The sequence below is a fragment of the Scomber scombrus genome, chromosome 24 (assembly GCF_963691925.1).
Source record: "Scomber scombrus chromosome 24, fScoSco1.1, whole genome shotgun sequence".
NCBI lineage: Eukaryota > Metazoa > Chordata > Actinopteri > Scombriformes > Scombridae > Scomber > Scomber scombrus.
The window spans coordinates 13260726-13282924 of NC_084993.1; the positions used below are offsets into that span (position 1 = coordinate 13260726).

A 22199-nucleotide genomic window follows, 5' to 3' on the forward strand; every position below is an offset into this window, starting at 1 on the left:
AGGTCTGGTTGTAAAACACACCTTCCCTAGTGTAACACAATACATGTGTTTCAGCCTATTTAAATAAGTCATTACACTGTAAACTCGCAATGGTCCTCCCGATGACAACAGCTGCTGCTGCTGTGCTAGACAGTACATCCAACATTAACACCTTGTTCAGAAAGGACAACTGAAAATACATGAGGAACATTCATAATTAGAACTTGTGATCAACCCAAGAGGCGAATGTCTGGGCTAAAAGAAGTGTGTTCTTGTTCATTTAATCATGGGGACAGTTTGTCTCTTGTATAAATGAGTAGTTTAGCACGCTGCTAAGCTTCCTGTCTTGTAACTTCTTATAAAAATCTGCATGGTGCTGTCGGCCATGGCAACCAGCCGCTTGAACATGTTGCACATTTATTTGGAAAACACTTCCAACTTTGTGCTTAATTTGTGTGTCCGTGAGCTTGATAGCACTCGAACACACCTTGAAGTGAAAGAGGACGAGGAATAATACAGAGTTTGCTTTGGACTTGCAATAAAGAGACTCCTGGCAAAGCAATCAGCATCCAGACAAAGCCCAGGATGGTTCATCAATACCGTTCTTTCAACTCAGTGCTACGTGCCGTACAGTATTTGCCAATGTCAATGATGGGAAAGCAGGTGCTAAGAGGATATTCAGTTCCTCCCTCACAGTCCTGCTAACATTTAAGGTGTTTCTTGCTGGTCATGTCGTTCCAGATACGGTGCATCTCCTCTGGGGAGATCTGGTGAACGGTGACCACCCGGCGGTAGCGGCACAGGCTGTAGGCCATCTTCCAGTGGTTGAAGCCACTGTTCTGGAAGGGGTGGATGCCTAGTTTACGGAGGCACACGCCAACGTACACGTCCTCCAGGTGCAGCAGCCTGGTGTGTAATGAGGTCTTGTATATGAGCTCGGCCACGTCTGCCGAGAAGACGTAGCCGGTGCCGGAGCAGAAGGGGGGGTATTTGCTCTCTGGGTACAGATCCCTGGGCATGTACCACTTGCTGCGCATGTCTCTGATTGGCCCACCGTTAATGACGTAGCCAGTGAAATACCTCCTCCTGGGCTTGGTGGTGGGCTTCAGGAGGTTGTAGATGAGGTTCTCCATGTTGACAAAGATGTCACTGTCTGTCTTGAGAATATATTGAGCTTTGGAGCAAAAAGTGGCCATCCAGCGCATGCCCATCAGAGTCTTAAGCGTCAAGTTGTGGTAAGAGTCAATAAAATCCTCCACTACTATGTCATGAAAGATCTGACTCTCCTGCTCCACCATCGTATTGAGGACAGTATCTGTGCTGAGACCCAACAAGAAGAGCGTGACCACACGCACGTCCGGGAACGTGCTCTCGTCACCCCATGTCTCTCTGATGGCCTGACGGGCGTCAAACTCCTTGTGTGTGGTGCTGATCAGAATGACAAGGAAAGGGGGCTCCGCCTCGCACTTCTTGGCTTCATTGATGACGTAGTCAAAGTCGTGCGGGTTTAGCGAGCGTGTGCGGATGTTGGTGAAGGTGGAGTTCTTGTTCACCTTGCGGATAGGGATATTCAGTTGGCCCACGAAGGAAGTGGAGGGGCGGGACACACTCAGGTACCACAGAGCGCTGGCCCAGCAAACCACTGTCAGTAAGTATAAGCAGGAGACTTTAGAAGGCATCGCTGTTCACTTGGCTGGCGTTACCAGTGGCAGCAGCGTTGGAAACGTTGAGGCCATGCCTCCATAGGTTGTCCTAGATCTGGCGGTGCAGCTTAAAGCTGCCTCCGCAACACAGATGACATTAATTTCGGATAATGGACTTCTCTATCATCTAGTGCTGGTGTTGTGATTGATAAAGAGCACTGCAGAGATTTCTTATCATGGCCACGGCCTTACTGTGTCCCATCGCAGCTCGCAGGAATGTCTTCAGCTCTCTTTGACAGCGTCTAAAAAGAGAAGAGAAAAACAGACAGTCAGTGGCAACATAAATCATAACTACATAATGAAATTGCAGAACTAAGATAAGCATGTTGAGCTTTTAATATACTGCCTCAGTTTATTGAAAAGGCATTTATAACACCAGGCGTGTGGCCATATGTAACAATATTTTTTTATTCTCTGTTCATTACAGCCCATCACATCAGTCCACTGGTTAGGCAGGCAGCACTGTGCCACAGCCAGCTACCCTATCGCTACATCACTGCCTCTGATAAGAGCTCTTTGGTCTGAAGAAAGTGAATATCCCAGTAAACTCTTTCCATTGATACGGCCTGCTCTGCCTCAGCTCTGACCGCTTTCTGTTTGCAAACGCTATTTATCTCCCTCTTATCCCCCCTGGGCCAGACAGAGACGAGCAAATCAGACCCACTCCGACAGTCTGAGAGGAGGCGGTGGCGGCGGGGGGGGGGAGGGAGGAAGGATCAAGGCGGTGAAGGTGGAAGTGAAACGTTCCTATGGGAAAAGATTAATATCCACTTCCTCTCATCCTCCTGGTCTCACTCCCCCTGTTTACTCCCTCCATCCCCCCCTCCCCTCCTCCTCCTCCTCATGCTTTCCGCAGCTCACAGTCAAAACTTGTGGATTTTTTTTTACATATTGTACTTCCATAATGAGCTACCGCTTCGTTAGCCGGTAACCGTCACCGCTGAGCAGCGCCGGTATTTCCAGCAACTTTTTTTTAGAATCACTGCTCTAATTGGACACACTGACAGACCATGTGGGGGGGGGGATGAATTTAAGCCCTAAATACGTAATAGGATAAAAACCTGCATGTTTATTCTATTGAGTCAGTTTACATTCAAATATGTTTTGGTGAGGCAGTGATGGATAACCAATTCACAGGATTTTAGTATTTGAAAGCCAAACTAAATCTAATCCTTCTTTACAAGCAGACTTTTTTATTTGCTACAGACATAATCTCTCTTTTGATGTAGCAGCAGCCCCGTTCTGACTCTGACGCACACAGACGGAGGGGGAAACACATTTCTTTACCGTGCATAACTGATGATGAACAAAAAAAAAGAAGAGTGGTATAGATCCTATTAGAGATACTGCATGTGCTGAAATGTGTGAAGATGCTCTCCGCTTGCGCCTCTGTTTTAAAGATGGAACGGCTGAGATATATTAAAAAAAAAACTCATTCTTTAATCAGGCTCCAGATTTTCTTTTCATCAGGACTTTTTTTTTCTCCTCTTCCTCCCCCGTTCTCCTTGCTATCTCCTCTCCTTTCATTCCGTCTCTCTTTCTGAAGCAGTGTCATCAATCTCATGGTCCAGCAGAATCCATCTCATCATGGCTGCTTTTCCACACCTCCTCCCTCTCATCCTCTCATCCTCCCCTCCTCTTCTCTACTTCAGCGGGCGCTTGATCCGTCTTTATATGTCTCACTACCTCTCAGTCCGGCTTTGCCTTTCGTCTCACTCTAACTTTTTTTTATTGTTTTCATCCGTGTGGCTTCTTATTTCAAGTTTCCCCACACTCCCTTGTTCTTTCTTCAGATCCTGAGCTACCTTTATTCTTCTTTCCTCTCTCTGTGTAATGTAGTGTTCCTCATCTCAGAGCTGGCCAGATATCCTCTGATTTATTGACAGCTCACACTGCAATCAGTCTCCTTAAAGCCACTCAATCTCCACTTCTTCACCTCCCTCTCTCTCTCTCTCCTCCTCCTCTGACAGAATCATATTCATCCCCTTTCCTTCACCTCACCCTCGCCCCTCAATTCCACTCTTCCTGTTTGCTTGTTTTCACCTCTATTGTTTCCTAATCCTCTAAAACTACTGTAACCTAATTTTCTCTTGATCCCAAATAAAACCAATATCCCCGTTTGGCGATGCACCTCACGGAATCCTGAAACCTGACTTCCTCTTGGAGCAAATTGAAAGAAGGCCGTATCGTTTCATGCCGCCATGTCACTTTGAATTGCATTAGCACTCAGTAGAAGTCCCCTCCTGAATATGTTACGCTTCCCAGGGAATATCAGCGCAAGTTATCTTGGTCTTTAGTAGTGGTGATGCGGCTCCTGCAGTGGGAAATATTCAGTAATAGCAGTGCTAATCTGCGGTTGGCAGAAACTAATTTAGCATGGCAAAACAGACCACACAGTGTAATGAATCAGTGTGGAGAGAGCAGATGAAGGATGTGGAATCATGGTGGTAGATTTTTGCCTGATCTGTCCGTTCAGTATTAGATTTTGTCTTGTCTTTATTTCATGTGTTAAATTGTTGTCCAATGTCTTTTATACCGGTCTTAATTACAGTACATTTACAAATTTAGCTGCTCCAAAAAATACAATACATTTTAATACGATGCCTAAATTATTCAAATAATATCTCACCATTAAAAAAAAGCTTTGGTTTTATATAGGTTTATATAGAGGTTTTATTGGTGGGAAAATACATGAGGTCCAGATGTTCTCTGAAAAAATCTCAGAAGCTTTCTTGTCCATTTTGCACACACTTTTTAGATCATCCCTAGCTCTGCACTTTCCTGTCAACTGTCACCAAGGTTCCAAGCTTCAATTTCAGATCACAAGCTAAAAATAGCACATCAGTGCAACATCAGCCCAGCTTCATCCTGCACTGCACAACACATCTGCTGTAAACTGAGAGGATGACCCTTTCTGAATATCTGTATATTGAACCTATATTCACCTCAATTCTTTTTTATTACAACTATCAGATGGATTAAAATTGTGTCCAGACATTCGTGGTCCCCAGAGTATTAATCTTAATGACTTCTTTGATCCTTTAACTTTTCCCCCAGCACCACTTTGAGCTTATACATTTGTAGCTTTGAGTTAAATGTCTTGACAGCTATTACATTTAGTATGGAAATTCATATTCACTGCAGGATGAACTCTAAGAACTTTGGCGTTCCCTTCACTTTTCATCTAGCGCCATCACCAGGTCAAAATTAGTCTAATACTTTGGTGTATGACCAAATACTTGCAAAACTACTGACATTCACGTAAGCCTCCACTGTTCTTTTTATAGTGCTAATTAGCAATTGATAGCCATGCTAGCATGCTAAACAAAGATGGTGAACATAGTAAAATGTTAAACATCATCTAAACATTGTGAATATGTTACAAATACAGCAGACAGACTTGTTAATCTAGTGTTGTGTCTCAAATCAGACACTTCTGTATAGTACAGTGTGTACACTCTCTACTTACAGACAGGTTAGTGTCTCAAATCACACACGGCCATTGCGCACTTACCAGAAATGACAATTAGCTAGTTAGCAAGCTAGCATTAGCATTCGCGGTACCAAATCATTACAGACAGCTAAATTAACCCCGTAAACCTACCGATGGCTTATATGTGACAACAGTTTAGTGATGCTTAGTGTAAAAAAACACATGTATGATACATCCTTGGCCTTCTGCTACGTAGCCAAGATGGCAACTGTTGAGGGTGAGAAGTGTCCATAGTTCCACACTCAACTTTTTGACCGTTTTGAATAAAACCATCCAGGTACTCATAGTGCACTGCATTTTCCCCATACTTCTCAGTGTGAACGCACTTATGCACTCAAAATATTAAGAGTAAGTATAGAAGTACAAGATTTGAGACACTGTATACCATAGTCAAGCTAGCATTCAGCATGTTCTATAATTGTTGGCATATGCACATCATGTAAAGTCATGCTGCTTTGACTATAAGCAGCTTCTGTTGGTACTGTACATCCTTTGACACTGATGAAAAAGTCTGATGACTATGAGTGACGATAAAAAGTTATAGGGAGCACCTTTTTTCAATGACTTCTAAGCAGATTTATGGAACTGATAGAAATCCCTGCCACTACTTTAACTATAACAGTGTTTGTATGATTTATTGAAGCTATGACTCAGTAGAAGTGGTGTGACGTCTGTGGAGGATTCTGTCAATTATGTGAAAGGGGTAAGAAAAAAAAAAAAAAGCATTACTGCAAACATTTGGATGCTGTTCCTGTGATCTGTTTATAACCGCAGAATGCATTAGCCTTCATTTACATCATAATTGCTTGATATTAATTTCATACAGAAATATCCAAGAATAAGATACTTTACCGGCATCACTGTACATTATATTATATAACTTCCCTGCTGAGAAAATGACAGTAAACATACCGATGAAAGAATTACTCTAAAATATCACGTTGCAGTAAATACAGGCATTAACGTGTGAAAAGTGAGGGAAAAAAATACATTAAATGTAGTAATTACTTATTATTAACAACCATTCACAGGGCTTATTGCTAATGATCTGCTAATCTGAAATGGTTGCCATGACAGCACTGTGACAGCCCATAGGAAAAGAGACGGAGTCTTATAAGAAATGGAGGGGGAGAGATACAGTCAGTCTACTGTGTGCTGGCATTAAGTGTTAAGTGTTTTAAATGTAACCCCCCCCCCCCTCCGGGAAGTCAATTTAACAGCGTCATACTGAGCTGTGCTTGCACGGGTCGCCGCTCCATTACGCCTCACACTGATCCAAGACTCCACATTATAATGGAGCGTGTGTGTGTGTGTGTGTGGGAGAAGACAGAGCTTAAAATACTTTCACACACTGATCAAAGATTTATCCAGATCTTGAAAGATAATCTCTAAGCATAAGTGGAGACAAGGCTTCTTATTATTCCACACCTTGGTATACCGTCTAGTGCTAAAGTCATTTATCGATTGATTTATTCACAGTCTGTCGAGTATAGATTAGTTTTATGTCATATATCAAGCAAAAATGCCAAACATGTACTGGTTCCAGCTTCTTATCTGAGAGGACTTGCTGCTTTTTTCTGTTTTATATCATTATAAATTGTTTGGTTTTGAGTGATTTGAAGACTTCACCTCGGGCTTTTGGAACTGTGAGGGATATTTTTCATTACTTTTGGACGTTTTATTGACAAAATGACAAGTCAGTAATAGTAGTAGTATTGTCACGCTTCCATAAATCTTTGGAGAACATGTTAAAAATACTGATGAGGATGCCTAGGGTTGGGGTTCAGTAGCATTTTAACAAATCCACTTATGAATTCCTAATCCTTCCAAAATCCCTTATCTGAACTAATTGGCTGCAGTTTGCACAAGAAGCCAAAGCTAAATATAACTAAACTCAAACTGAGACCTTTACTTTTTATTGACCTAACAGAGAAGCATTAGTTTCACTTTATGATTATAACCTGCAGCAGTAGCCTGAATGTAACATTCAACATGTAATGTCTTAACGTCTTCTCATTGGAATGTTTTATTATTAAAGGCCAGACATTTTCTTACCTTTTATGGAGTCTGTGGCCTAGTGATCCTATGTTGTATTTTTGACCACTGATTACATATTTATAGATCATATTTATTGATCAAGTGACATCATATCCTTAATTGGACTGTTTATGTATTGTATTTTACCATTTTGATCTATTTTTGATATATTCTGCTACGTTTACCTGAATGTTTTCTATATAGCTTCTTGTTAATTAAACTCATTTAAGAACTAATATGTGTGTTACTGTCACAGCCTTACAAATCTGGTTACTATTCCAACTGTGAACCGCATCCAAAACCAGCTATGTGAACCAATCCCTACAAACGCCAACACATCCTGGCTTTTAGTCTCGAGTCTAGTATGTGACAAGCTCCACAAATCTTGCATCCTACAATTCCCACAATGCAACTTGAGATCTTCTTTTTTATTAGACGCTTGCCTGGTAAACACTCAAATCTTTCAAACTCCACGTCCCCACTGTGTAAGATAGCGAACGGCTCATATTCTTAGTTTTTAATCAAATTGTATTGTTTTGTGCAAATTGGATCGCTTGCTTCAAGAGCTTGAGTTCATAGCAGCATCTTGTAATTAAACATTTCAGAAATGAATTAGATTTGACTGGTATATGGTATTTTCTGCTCTGTTGTCTCTATAATCAAGTGACCTCCACAAGCTGGAGAGAAAAAAAGCTGAAAGGCTGCAGAGATGTGGGAGTTTCTGTCTCGTTTTATGTTGCACCAGATAATTGATTGCAGTCATTAGTGCAGCGTGGAGTGACCTTGCTCAGGGGGGCGATGACTCTCTGTTTGTGTGTGTGTGTGTGTGTGTGTGTGTGTGTGTGTGAGAGACAGCGAGCGATTACGAGACAGAAACAGGCAACATGGAAGTGCTTTAATAGACTGTAATGTGTACGGTCTTCTTTGTGTCAAAGGTGCGTGTGTGAGAGATGAGAGTGGGGGGGTTGGACACATCTGAAGGTAAATAAATCATATTCTGTGCTCAGAGATGACATCTTACATCCACGCTGCCTGCTTCAATATACAGATTTAATGATTGGCAGAGGGAAAGAGGAAAAAGCCTCCATCACTTGCAGTTTTCACGGCTGCTGATTTAAGCAGAGCTGTCAAACGTTACATGTAGAGAAATTCTTTACATAGCAGCATTATGACGGCTGAGACATGACCTGTAAATATAATTCGACGACAACTATAAAAAAATTGATCGGGTGCATGATGGAAGCAAAAATAATTGCTATTTATGTCTGAGGATGGAAGAAGAAAAAAAGAAAACGTACTCGAGAGCAAATTATATTTTCCCAACACACATGTCACTGTGAGTGTGTGATATTGTCTAAGAGTGGCTGTATGCTTTATGATTACTGAAAAAAACAACAGCATCCCTGGAGGGAGCAATTGAAACACAATTTCCCCTCTGCCGCTGAAACAAAATAGACTCCGTAGCCAATGAGAGCTGTGTATGAATGCAGTGAAGCATGAGGATATGAATAATGTGTTATTTTGGGAGTTTTGGACTTTTCTACATAACCCATAATTCTATTTAACCCCTTCCATACTGTTCATATTCTATATATACACAGTGGTCAATTTAGACCCAGTCTAAGAATCCCCTCATAAAAAGTGTTTATATCAAATTTTGAATATCAATAGTCACTTTAGGAAAAGTCATCAAATTTCAGGTTAAAAGACTTTTTTTTTTTTTTTTTTTACAGCTGTCAAATGTCAAAATGGGTCACATTTATAAGGGTTAAACATACAGTATCAATGGCACAACCACAGCCAACCTCTCTCAGACATGCTGACATCTTTGCACATTCACATCCTGCCCATATCCTATAAATTCAACACGTTATCTAAGGCTCCTGCTGTTGAATATGAGATAAGCTCAACAGGAGGTTTATAATTGTCTACCAACAGAAAAAAAACTCAAAACAAAACCGTCTTCTGCTCGATGTTTGATCCTCTTTCCCTCCAATCTTCAGCCAAGTCTAAAACCCATTATGTCGCCTTCTAAACATTCAAAAGAGGAATTAATGCGTGAGGAATTTAACGGCAATGGCCAAATCGGTTAGCATCCCACCTAATATGAAAGAAGCACAATTAAAATGTCAGGACTGGAAGGCTCCCAGTGGGGCACTAGCTATGCTTTTGTTTCCTGGATAATAAAGGGCTCAATGATTGTTGCTGGAGAAGCACAGCCAGACATATATAGTCAGTATAACAGGCCACAGGCTGGACACTCTGGGCTTAGTGCAAAGCCTCTGAATGCAAAGCAGCTTAGGAGTGACAGAGGAAATGGGATATCAATAGTAGCCAACAGATTTGGCTGCTGTACAAAAGCCTGATTCTCCATCCCCACTTCAGTGCTGACTTGAGCCCAAACAGCGCAGGGGCATATCAGTCTGAGGCCAAGCAGTGCATGCAGAAAATTTCCAGCGATTGTTTTAACTCGCTCAGAGAACTGATGCTTCTCTCAAAGGACGTTAGGATCAGTGCTGTAAGTTTTTTACTTCTTTGAAGTCTAGTTTAGTTTCCTGAACTTGCAAACTCATCAGGCAGTATCTCTTTTTTTATTTCGGCGAACTGTGACCCTAACCCATCTGGTGTTCCACGCAGGTTAGAATAAGCCGAGGAAGAAGTGCACAGGTTAATGTGCTGGTGGGTGAGTAAGCAGGGAAAAAAAAAGACACCGGGTTTGGCAAAGTAACACAGCTGCATTTAATTATCACACAGTCAGTGTTTTCTCAAGTAAAATGAGCACACAAGCAGGAGCGCAGGTGCACTCGGGTTTGTTTTGCAGACCAAACCGCGCCAGGCATCGCTGAGGGGGGTGCTGAGAGGAAGCTTTAACTGCAAACAGCTTTAGCCAGCTCCCCACACACCGTCCAGCCCCGTGCTTTGAATGCTAAGCTCCTTCATGAATTGGAAATGACAACTTGATTCATGCAGGTAATACATTTCACTGTCCGACTGGGTGACATTGCCGTTATGCAATATTCAAGCTCGGTGCTGCGTCGGGGTAAGTGGGGACGATGCATTGAGAAGACACTGGAATTATGGTAATGCCACTGAGGCATTAAACGTTGTGTGATACCGGAGGATAAACGCTTAAGGAAAAAAGGCAGGACGTTTCTGTTCATGCGCTGCTGAGTGGAATCAAATGTACAACCAGTTTAGGATTAATATGGCAGAAGAAGGTGGTTATAACCGTCACAGATCTGGTCATAGAAGTCAGAGTGTTATATTATTGATGAAATGTATCAGCTGTAGTCACTAGAGAGCGCGGGCGCCCGAGGCAAGGCAGTGTTCCCTTTTTATTTTTTTTAAACTTTTACATTTTCCAGTTCTGCTGAGCACACAACTCTCAGTACTTCAGCAGTGGTCTGCATCCCGTTCACACACTCGTACCTGAGAGCTGCTTGGTTGCTCAGCACAAGCACCATTTTCCACTGTCAGGCACTAAGCATCTGCAGTGGGGCGATTCAGTGGTAAGTGTCTTGTTCAAGAGCGTGGAATTGAAAAATGCTGAGGAAAATGTATATTATTATTCTTTTTGCCAGGCATTGTTTTGCCACAGGATGCCAGAAGTAGGTAAATATTTCACAGACTGCTGCTGCTATGGAAACGTACAGGGAACGGCACTTATTGGCTCAAACTTGTGCAGATAGTAAATTCATCCCTTCAATTTAGACGTCTTCCCAAAGGCCCTAAAACAGCAGTAGCTTACCACCTCTTAAAAAAGGATCCAGCTGTGCTTAATAAGTACAAACCCATAAGAAAGATAACTTTTGACACAGGTTGGAAAACTAGGTTGGCCTCTTTAGTCTGGTCATGTTCATAGCTGGTTCAGGTGCTACTTGCAAGACAGAATTTTAAATTGTGTTAATTTTATCTCCATTACTTCCAACCCGTCAAGCATGAACAGTGGAATGCCCTAAGGATTATTACTTACCCCCTTTATTAAATAATTAAATGCTGCCAGACTATTTTCTAAAGAAGAATGTTCACACTTATGCAGACGATATTTTGATCTACATTTCTCTTCCACATAAAACTGAGGTGATTGTCTGAGTTCACGCTATATTCTAGCATTCATACTAAATCAGCCTTTTATCACCTAAAATGACTGCCATGAAAGAGTTGATTCATGCATTAATCATTGGCAGGATAGACTATAGTAACAGTTCTCTCTACTCTACCAAAGAAAGCTCTTGGGTAGTATCAACTTCAAATCACAGCTGTCAGAATTGTAAATTATAAGCTGAACAATGAAATATGAACATATTACACCCATTGTAAAGCCTCAACATTGGTTAGCAGTAAGTCAGAGAACCAATTTTAAAATACTACAACAAATCAATTTGGACCATAGGGCCAGATTATATTTATGACATGCTTTCTCTAGAAAATGTAGGTCCTCTGGCGCAGGGCTGCTAAATGTTCAACACAATACATAGAGAAGCAACACTTTGTCACTACATGTAGAACAACCTCCCTGATCTTTTGTGTCCATATCTAAACCTGTTCAATGCCTATGACGTAACATTTATCGCCACTTTAGTTATACCCTTCTCATTTCAATTATTAGCTTTGTGACACACTGAAATGCCACTGTGTATTAAATGTGCTTTATATATACATTGCCTTGTGTTTCTGGTCACTGTATTCAATTCCAAATGTTCCCGGTCAATTGTCCTATATAAATTCAGGCCCAATGCATAGTAGACTACTGAAACCTTCATTTTCTACCTTCCTTCAAAGCAATCTGCCAGTCCAACAGTGTCATAAATCATACAGAACTTTATGTCTAAAGTCATGACTATGGTCTACCAATCAAATGTAACATTCAGTTTGTTTTAATTCAGGTGGGGGTGACCACCTCCAGTGCATGTGTGGCTGTTGAAGTGATACTGAAAATGCAACTGACAACCTCAAACACACTGACATCCTGGCTTCTTTGATAAGATGAAACCAACCGCAAGATGGTTTAAAAAGAAAATAGCAGAGCAAGAAAAAGAATCTCAATGGTTTGAAACTGACTGGCATCTCCTCTTCATATATAGCAGGTCATTTTCCACATGCAGTGAAACGTAACCATCTATCCCACAACACTTTTTCAACATAAATCAACTAGAAACAACAAAATAGGAAGTAATTGTAGTAAGTGAATGCTGAATAAGCATTTGAAGTGAATATGCAAATGTGTGAGTAAGCTTAAATTGAAAGTGAAGGGTAGCTATTTGAAACACCTTTACTGAATTGGTTATGTAAGGTGTTATCATCAGAAAACATACAGTATTCTTTTGTTGATGAATTTTACCAAAGAGACAAAGAGAGAGCCAAAAGCTGAGTTCTGTTTATTCTGAACAATGAGCTCATCCACCAATGATCCGTTTAACTCAGCTGCTTTCCAAACTCGATGCTTTCCAAATCCATCTACAGTATCTGACCTTCTTCATATAAATCCATCTTTGTGGTTTATCCTGATAAAATTCTTTGTAGCGATTTCACATTGGCTCCTATCTGATCATCTGTAAATCATGTGTCTCTTGGAGTTCTCGACAGATGCGAACAAACCTTTGTGTAAGCCTGAGAAACAAATTGAGAAGGCGATCAATACAGCTGCAGCCTGTGGCCCAGATGTAGACACATGAAGCACCAACCTCTCAGACCCTTCCCTTCAGTCTACTTTTCTCATTTAAACATTTTCCCCACCTCTTCCACCTATTCTCTTCTTCCTGTGCTCCAATATTGACCTTAAACCTGTGAGAGTGTCTACAAGCATCTTTAACACTAAAAGCATCAGCAGCCATAAATCTCTGATGAGCTTCTAATTTCTCTGTTATTGATCCAGCTCTGGAAGGTCTCTCGGGGCGTTTCTCTTTAATTTCATTTTACTTTCGTTCCGTCCATCAGCGAAGCGATTAATCAGACTTGAGTATAATATCCTGAGGACCCTTCATCACAAGCACAGAATATAATCCACACAGTGAGGTAGATCAAAAGACAGGCGGCTCTAAATGATCCTTTAGGGAGCTTAAATATTTGAATCACCACCAATATTACTATTCTGAGTGATCACCTTTCTCCCATCATCCTCCACTGTCCATATGGCAGGAGTTTCTATGGGGACGAAAAAGCGCCCGTCTGCTAGGCACTTGCGTTATTCATATGAAGTGTTTCATTCATTCAACCACCAATTGAAAAAAGTGGTCCTTCAGCGTATGATGGATAGGACAAAAAATTGAGGTAAGTGATGTTACATTCTGAACACAAATGGCACCAAATTTCAGCTCTAGGTTGATCAAATGTGATTACTTTTAAGTACACCATCCTACGTACTCGAGGATAATGAATGATGATTTGAGGTAAGCAATATTCCCCACGGCTAAACTGGAATTGTGGTGTTTTGCTTTAAGTGTTTCTTCAGCACTAAGTGGGGTGTTGATGTTCAGAACCTACTTTCTACCATAAAAACAGTCATGTCACAGTTTCAGAGGTTTCTCAAAAAACTCAATGATGGCTTCATAGCACAGAGGGTACATCGGAAAACATGTTTTAGTGGGAATAATGACCCGAAACGGCTACGAAAAGAGGACACTGACGGCGCGCAGACGGACAAGACAGAGCAGCCCAGTGCAGCAGCAGCAGCACCGTACAGCAGTGAGAAATATAAAGACAAATCTATGATTCTGTAATGTATTCCTATGCATGCTGCTCAGAGTAATCTCAGTCAGCAGCTCTTCTGGCAGCAGCAGCACAGAGTCTCTCTCTTTCCTCTCGTGCCGTGCGCACGCAGGCAGAAGTGAGAGTTAGTCACTATGGTTACAAAGATGCTCTGAAACTCTAGAGTCCTAATAATAAGCATTTCCATTTTATCTTATGTTTTTGTAATAATAATTTCAACTATGAAATCACCATTCTTAAGATAATCCTTTCCTGTGGTTTCTGTTGTAACTGACCACCCAAAGTTATTATATGCTGTTCTTGATGTATTTTTGGTTTTCATAGCACCCTCAATCTAATTGATCTATAATACAGGTGGATGGTTCTTGATGTAATAGGTTGCGTAGAAATGCAGGAAACAACTCAAAATATGTGAGTCCTCAAACTGAGTGATATGAGAGAGTCAAAATTGCTTTAATAGCAATGGTCAAAAAACACAGGAAGTTAGAGGTATCGCAAAGGTAAAAATCCAAGGAATCAGGAAAGGGTCAAAACACAAGAAGAACAAAGATGCTGGAACGCTCTCTACAAGAAGACAAGATGATGTGGCGAAGAGGAATGAATGGGAAGACATAGTTTTATACACACAGACAGGGGAGACAATGAGACACAGGTGCAACACATTAGGGCGGGGCCAGGTAGTCAGACAAGCAGGAAACACAGGAGGGTAGGAAGTGAAGTGACCGATAAAGTAGTGACTAAAAGCATTACTTTGTGTGAGAAGCTTTAATGGTTTAAGTTTGTTAAAGGGAAATTGAAACTTCTCCTACTACTACATACTACTAATGGCTCCATCTACATATCAGTTTAGTGGGGCACTGGGTGTCATTTATGCATCATTATTGAGTAACCTGTCAACTGTTTTATTAATTAGTTGTTTAGTCCATCAAATGTCAGAGAAGTCCAAGTTTAACAGGACATCCTCAAATGTCTTTGGTTCCAACCAACAGTCCACAACCTAAAGATTAGGCCAGACCAATACTGGATTTTTTTGGGCTATAAATAATAAAACACAACAGAAAAATGTGTGTATGCATTAAACTTGAATTAAGAAAAAGGATACATATACATAAAATGCTGTCCTTATAACTTAAAAAAATACTGGTGCATATCAGACAACCTATATGCCAACGCCAACATATCTGTGATAGGCCAATATCGACTGATAATATCGGTTAACTGATATATTGGTCTGGCTCAACTAAAGATATTCAGTTTACAGTCATAGAGGACTCAAGAAACATCAAATATTCAATAATATAAGAAACTGAATCATACATTTTGGATTTTTTTTCCTTTAAAAGTGACTCCAAATCATTAACTGATTATCAAAATAGTAATTTATTGACTATTCGTTGCAGCTGTAAAATACTACCTATACATACACAGAGCAAAAACCTCCCATGACCCCCTGTGTGGTACAGCGGTGTGGCCAGATGCACACCAGAAGAGCTGTTTAACTACGGGCATCAATTACCAACACGTGTGTGCACACAAACACGAAACCTCCCAAGTCGAGCTCTGATACAACTCAGCAAATTAACTTGTGAACAGACACAAATTGTTCACAGTAAATAATTTACCTAGGAAAACATCTGGAGGGAGCTGATGGGGACAGAGGATTAGCAACTGGGCCAATGGCAGTATTCCCCACTGTGCTCCACCCTGCTGTGGAGCTGCAGCCTCTATCAGGGGACGAGGAGTTATCAGGAACAGAATCTCAGTGCTGGCAGACGGGTGCAGTGTGGAACAGGCTGAACACATCCTATTATATAGCAGGGTGCAGACAACTGCACCTCTCTAGATAACAAAACACGACTCCAGCCTGTAGTGATGCTGGAGGTAATGCAGCAGGTTTTTATCTAACGTGTGCTCACGTGCAGGTGTCCCCCACTGTCTGTCCATGTTAAAAAACTAAGTAGTGGACTTCAATTTTTAGGCACGTGTGCACAAAGTTCCCCCTCCCCCGAGCCACACATACACACACACACACACACACACACACACACACACCTGCTTGGTGTCTTAGATATGAGCTGACAGAGTGAGTTGCTCTGTTGAACCTGAGAGCTGAGGGGATGCCAGATGAAGGGTCCTGTGGTAATTACCTTGTCTCCAATCCTGCCCACCCCACACACACACACACACACATGCACGCACACACACACCTCTGCCATTGCTGATGGCAGCACAGGCTGAGGACATGCAGCTTCAGCACTCCTTCTGGTAAATAACACTGCTCCTACTGAGGGGGCACTGGGAACACCACACACACACACACACACACACACACACACACACACACACACACAGTTAGAGTGCAGTGTCTCCACAGCTAACGTGCACTGTTATAAATTGCTGCAGGTGTAACTATTATAAATGAAACACAGGTAAGAATAATGATCATCTGTTTATGAGTGTGTTTATTATATTAAACTCAGTTTATGTAGAGAATTAGTGCTGAATTTTATAGGGAACATTAAAACTCAAAGGTCTACTTCAGATCTGTAATCAGATTTTGTTGTCTTATAATGCAGAAAATGTTTTTAGTGGCAAGTTTAAATGATCCTAAACTGTAGTCTTAACACGATGACTTTGATGAAACACATCTGCCTCATTAACACTAGAGGTCCAGATGATTCATTGATTTTAATGACTGAGATTCTCTTGAAATGAACATGTCAAAGAGTCCCCACTCTAACTTTCATTCACAACTAATCTCTCCAAGGGTACACGCACTGACTTGTTGAGAGCAAATTAACCAGAGAACGGGCTTTTCATTTTAAGCCATTAAGAAATTAATATAACTGTAATGAGCTGATATAAAGTGCTGCAGTTTGTCATTTTAACAGCTGACAGGCAGGGTCAGCTAGAAGTCTGCTGCCTAAATGTATCTACTGTATGATTCTCTTTACTCATTAAGAGAAGAAAGATGAAAGGTTCAGTCAGGAGCATCAACTCTTAACCAATGGGAGTATTTTGACAGAAAATGGTGCAAGATAAAATATAACAGTTTTCCTATTGTTGACCATTTTAAGTTCTTCTATACTACAAGTGTTGCTGGAGCTTTGAATTTTTTAGACTTTTTTCCCTTCTCCATGAACCTTGGAAGTAGGTGAAGCTGTGCCATAAACCTCTACTCTGCTGTGTGTGTACTCCAGAAGGATTTTACGTGTCTTCTATGAGTTTTTTTTGCAGGCTGATTTGACAGATGGATTAAAAGCGTGAAACTAAAAGTCCTTGGCAGGCGTATGTCGTGGTCCTGAGATGAATAATCAGATTTCCATCAGAAAGACAGACTCCACTTTTCACTTTGCTGATCTAATCTCCTTCATGTTCCTGTCACTTCTGAAAAATGGGCGACATGCGCTGCTCACGAATCCCCGCCAACCGACTCCAATGACTATAAATCCGAGTGATATTAAAAACGAGGTAACAAGTATTTACACTGAGATGGTGCATCTGCATAAGTATGAAAATGTAAGATTCATATCTGCCACGCGCTGAGGTGGAAATACTAAAAATGAATAAATAAATAATAACACTCCAGACAAATGGTGGCAAGTAGAGGTGGATAAATATTAATGGAGCTCTGGCTGACACACATGCGCAAACTTTGCTACCCTGCGGAAATCACAGCGGGCGTTTCAACCGCTCTGCTGCCCGCGAATGGCGTGATAACCCGCGGGGGGCCCCCGGCTACCCACGGCCGCCTCGGGCCCCTCGGAGGTGAAGCCGCTATCTCCAGCCCGGCAGGAGGTGTGGTCAGAGGCCAGGCTGCTCAGTATGCCCCCAGTAAATAAATGATTCCACCTGCCAGACCTGCTAAGCTTTGGCTTGGTAGAGGTGAGACGTAGGGAGAGAGAGAGAGAGAGAGAGAGAGAGAGAGAGAGAGAGAGAGAGAGAGAGCATGTCTGTGAGTCAAATTTACTGTTGAGAAATGTAAGAGAAAAAAAAAGAGAGAGAGAAAGAGAGAGAGGTGTGGATAGGTGTACAGGAGTTTGCCTTCAACCTGAACCCTGACAGAAACGCACAATCTAGTTCTCATTGTTCTGTCAGCCTGTCAGATGTAGTTTGCCTGAAAACACACTCTTTCTCTCTCTCTCTCACACACACGCACACGAGCACATACAAAGCAGACTGCAAATTCTCTGAACTTTTAACCTGTGGCAAACGCATGAGTATTGGCTGGAGGAGTATTCAGAGAAGTGGTATTAACCTTAAACTGTGATTTGTTTGTGCCAGAGCAGCCCTGAGGGAAACACCGGGACATCAGAGGGATTGCATGTGATGAGTGTGTGAATAAACGTGCCGAGGGAAAGAGAAAGAGAAAGAGAAAGAGAGACAGAGAATTTACGAGCCTAGAAGGGAGGAGGGGGATAGTAAAGCGTGGGCTAGACACGGTGAAGGCATGCGTGTGTGTTTATTTATTTATTTCCACTGTATGTATGTTTTACGAGTGATTGTGAAGCTATGATGCCAAAACGCACCCCGTGACAGCGTTACCATGGCGACTACATTGAGAAAGGGCCAGGAAGAAACACATATATATACATCTTTAAAGAGGAGGAAACATTGACAGTAAATTATATGCATATGATGAATATTTGAATTGTTCGGCAGCGAAGGAGGACGAGGTTAACTGGTGTGGATACTGGGCTGACTTTACCTTCCAGGGTAGGGGGTGGGGGGGGCGAGGAGGAGGAGGAGGAGGAGGGGTTTCTGGATGTGTGAACGCCACTTTAATGAGAGCTTTTCAAACATTTCCACCTCGCAGTCAGGCTCTGACAGAGGAGGCATTGTTACAAAGAAGGAGCAGAAGATAAAGAAATAAAAAAAATGGAGATGAAGGAAAGAAGGAGGGGGAGGAAGGGGGGGGGGGGGGCAGAGTCAGGGGGCGACGTTAAACATTATAAGTACAACTTTTTAGTGTGCCATTGCACTTAATTACCATAATATATCTGCAGTGAGCTTAATAAGGTTGTTGGTAAATACAATGACTCATCAATTATTCGGCCAACTGCTGACTCAGCGAGTTTCAAACTTTGTAAATAAAGCAGCCATTAAATGACTTAACACTATATTTAAGCATCTCTGTAATTATGATTAAAGCAACATGTAAATGAGAGGTTTAAAGTTAAAGGCCTTTAGGGGGGGGGGGGACAGAAATGTTTGTGTGTGTGTGTGTGTGTGTGTGTTTTGATGTTGAGTGTGTGTCAGCTGTGACAGGAAGTGATCCAGTAGCAGTCTCACTGCTTATGACGGCTGTCAGACGGTAGATCCATCTGTGTGATTAGCTGCTGGACCGGCTTGACTTTCCTCTGGGACAAATCGATTTATGCTGGCCCCCTCTCCTCTTGTCAAAGCTAGGTGTGTGTGTGTTTGTGCGTGTGTGTTTGTGTTTGTGTTTGTGTGCAGCAGCAACGGGGTCCTGTATGTAATTTGCTTTCTTCTGACTTCTTCAGCACGTCAACAGGCGTCAAATGCAGAGCTAATGATGCGGAAAAATATGATGAAAAGCACTGATTGCATTTAATTAGATGTTTTTTTTAAGGACGCTTCACATCACGGTGGATTAAACAACAAATTAACTGAAATGTCCTTGATTGACAAAACCTTCACAGCTCCGTCTACCTTTTCATTTCTGTTCCACTCCTCCTCTGACACCCTCCTCTCATCTTCCAACCCGTCCTTGACCACAAATTAACTTTGTGTCCTGCAGCTGTCCCTGATTCTACCTTCAACTGTCCCAGACTTAACAGGCATGGTCTCAATCTGAACCTAATAAATATAGTTTAATATCTTTCAGTAACTTGCATCATTTCATTGACTCACTGTGGTCCACCATGGACGTTCTCAACACTTAATTGTATTTTAAACATCACACAGCCTCAGAACAGAACACTCAGTTCAATTAGTTTTGAGTTCTTATGTAGATCAATCTCATTATTATCTACTTACTGTTGACCACCCTAAAGGAGATGTGTTTCTAACAGGAGCCAAAGCACAACATGACTGCAATCATTTCGAAATATTTCATTTAATTAAGTGATGAATTTTTATCACTGGTGTCGTTATTTCCCTGAATTGATAATAACATTTTATCCTAAATTGTGAAGCATTTTGTAAAGTCTGCCTCAATACGAGTGCTTTAAAATGAATCATTGATTATCTTTCTAATGTTGAATAATGATGACTGACTGATGGTTTACTTCACCTTTAAATTGGATTATTGCGCCATTTTTAAATAATGTGCAGCAATGCATAATGGTCATGTGTACCATTCATAACAGCTGTTCTCATGCTGTCGGAGAAAATTGGTGAAATAAATTGCATTTCTTTGACGTTCTCCTGTTCCTAAGCTCATGATGGTTGTCACTGTTCTTACTTGCTTTTAACCACAAGGTTTTTACTGCATCAGCAGCTAACTGGGTATCCCAGAATGCATTTGCAACAACAGGTCATACAACGTGTTTTGTAACTAGGGATGGGTATCTTTTAAAAACAACTTCTGGGATAAATGGAACACAGCATTAATATAGGCATGAGGAGAGAAATGACAATCAGGTCAAGTCACAGAATGTAATGTTCACCAAATGCAGTGTAACACCAGCAGGGATTGACGTCATGGTGGAGATTAAATTGGACCAGGCTAAAAGCTGTTGTATTTTCATTGTTAATATATCACTTTGTTAAGGTTTAAGTTTTTCAGGTGAAATTCCTATATGTTTAGTTTAACCAAATAACACTTTGACTTTCTACTGTCCCAAAATTGTCCCAGATACCATATCTTTAGTTCCCGAGTGCTATTTTTACTGACCCTGGAAAAACAGGACATCCTGAAGTTGGAGTGCTGCTTGTCCAACTGTAAAATAGCCTCCATCAAAGCAGCGTCACACAGCTCCCCATGTCACTTGGGTTTAGTCTTTTTCAAAAAATGTTGATGGGGCTTCACTGGAGGGGCACAGTGACAAGATGAAACCAAAACTACATCTCACAGCATCTCTGATTAGAGCACCTCTCTCTTTTTGTCTGCTACTCCGCAGAGTTAATGCCTAATAATTTGCGAGCAATAGGGGAGCGCGGGTCTGCGCTGTTGGAAGGGATAACTTTCACTGATTTGAGCAGAAATCTCAGAGTGAGATAATCCACATCTGCGGCTCATTTCTCCGTTTCTTTATCTGTTGCGACTCTGAGTCATTGCTCTCTGCAGGAGCTCTGAGCCTCTTACACAGAACACAAACTACTCTTTTAGTTGGATCCTGTCCCTGCAGCAGTGCCAACGTGACACCGACACAAGTCAAATAGGAGGCAAATCACATCTTCTGACTAAGTTTGGGCTGTTAGACTTTCTCATGAGCCAAGATGAAAGTTATGGGATAGATAGATACGGCACATCAGAAATGAGATGTGAAATTTCTAACCCCTAAGAAAATGTACATTTCCAACACTATTAACCCTTAAACAGCACTAATGGGTTGTAATATAATGAAACTGATATATTAAATGTGTTGAACTTTAAAGAAACCTGTGGAGTTTTGGACCACTAGTAGGGTGATGGTGTAAAGTTTTCATGGTCCCTGATTAGTTTGTCATGCACACTCTGACGAATGAGGATGCACATGCAGGAATACAGGTTTCACACTATTTCTGCTGACTGACAGTTGGCATTAGGGCTTGGTGTCGGTACTTGATACCTTTAAGGTAGTATCAAAACGTCTCCTGTCAAACAATACCTGGAATTGATCCTTTTTGCACCTGGTCCTAGAAAATATGACTAAGGTGAAGTCATGGTGAATTTGAGTTAGCGTGCTTAGCAGTTCAGCAGCTAAGATGCCACCCTTAATGATCTAAAGTGTGTCTACACTACACGCCTGTTACACCGGATAAAAGAGAGTGTATTAAATGTGTAATGGGTATAGAATGGAGCACTCAGTTGCTATCAGTATCACTTTAAGGGTACTTGGATTGGTACTGGTATCGTCATTTTTTAAACGATACCCGCGCCACCATGGCATTGACGTGCAAAGAAGCTAAAAAGCTTAAATCCTTTCAAAAAAATCTGTTTCACAAATGTTTTATGAAGAAGGAAATGCACTCGATGCATTTATTAGACCTCAAGGATACACAAAGCGTGTGCTCTGGAACATTAATGACATAGTTTTCAAAGATTATCATGATTTTTTGATTTAGTAAAGTCTAAAAATCTGATGACTAATTAAAGAAAAAAAGAAGTTTAA

General features: G+C 41.3%; 1 protein-coding gene and 1 long non-coding RNA gene across 2 annotated transcripts in view; both read right to left on the reverse strand.

The window, feature by feature from the left end:
* Positions 1–655: 655 nt before the first annotated feature.
* LOC133976516 (beta-1,3-galactosyltransferase 1-like) lies at positions 656–1676 on the reverse strand. The gene has a single exon (XM_062414736.1). The coding sequence runs from the start codon at positions 1656–1658 to the stop codon at positions 681–683; it is 978 nt and encodes a 325-aa protein (XP_062270720.1). The 5' UTR covers positions 1659–1676; the 3' UTR covers positions 656–680.
* A 203-nt stretch (positions 1677–1879) lies between these two features.
* The window catches only part of LOC134006659 (uncharacterized), a 102922-nt gene continuing 82602 nt past the window's right edge, over positions 1880–22199 (reverse strand). Inside the window, exon 3 of the long non-coding RNA XR_009927959.1 lies at positions 1880–1924. This is a non-coding gene — a long non-coding RNA (uncharacterized LOC134006659). The remainder of the gene's footprint in view (positions 1925–22199) is intronic.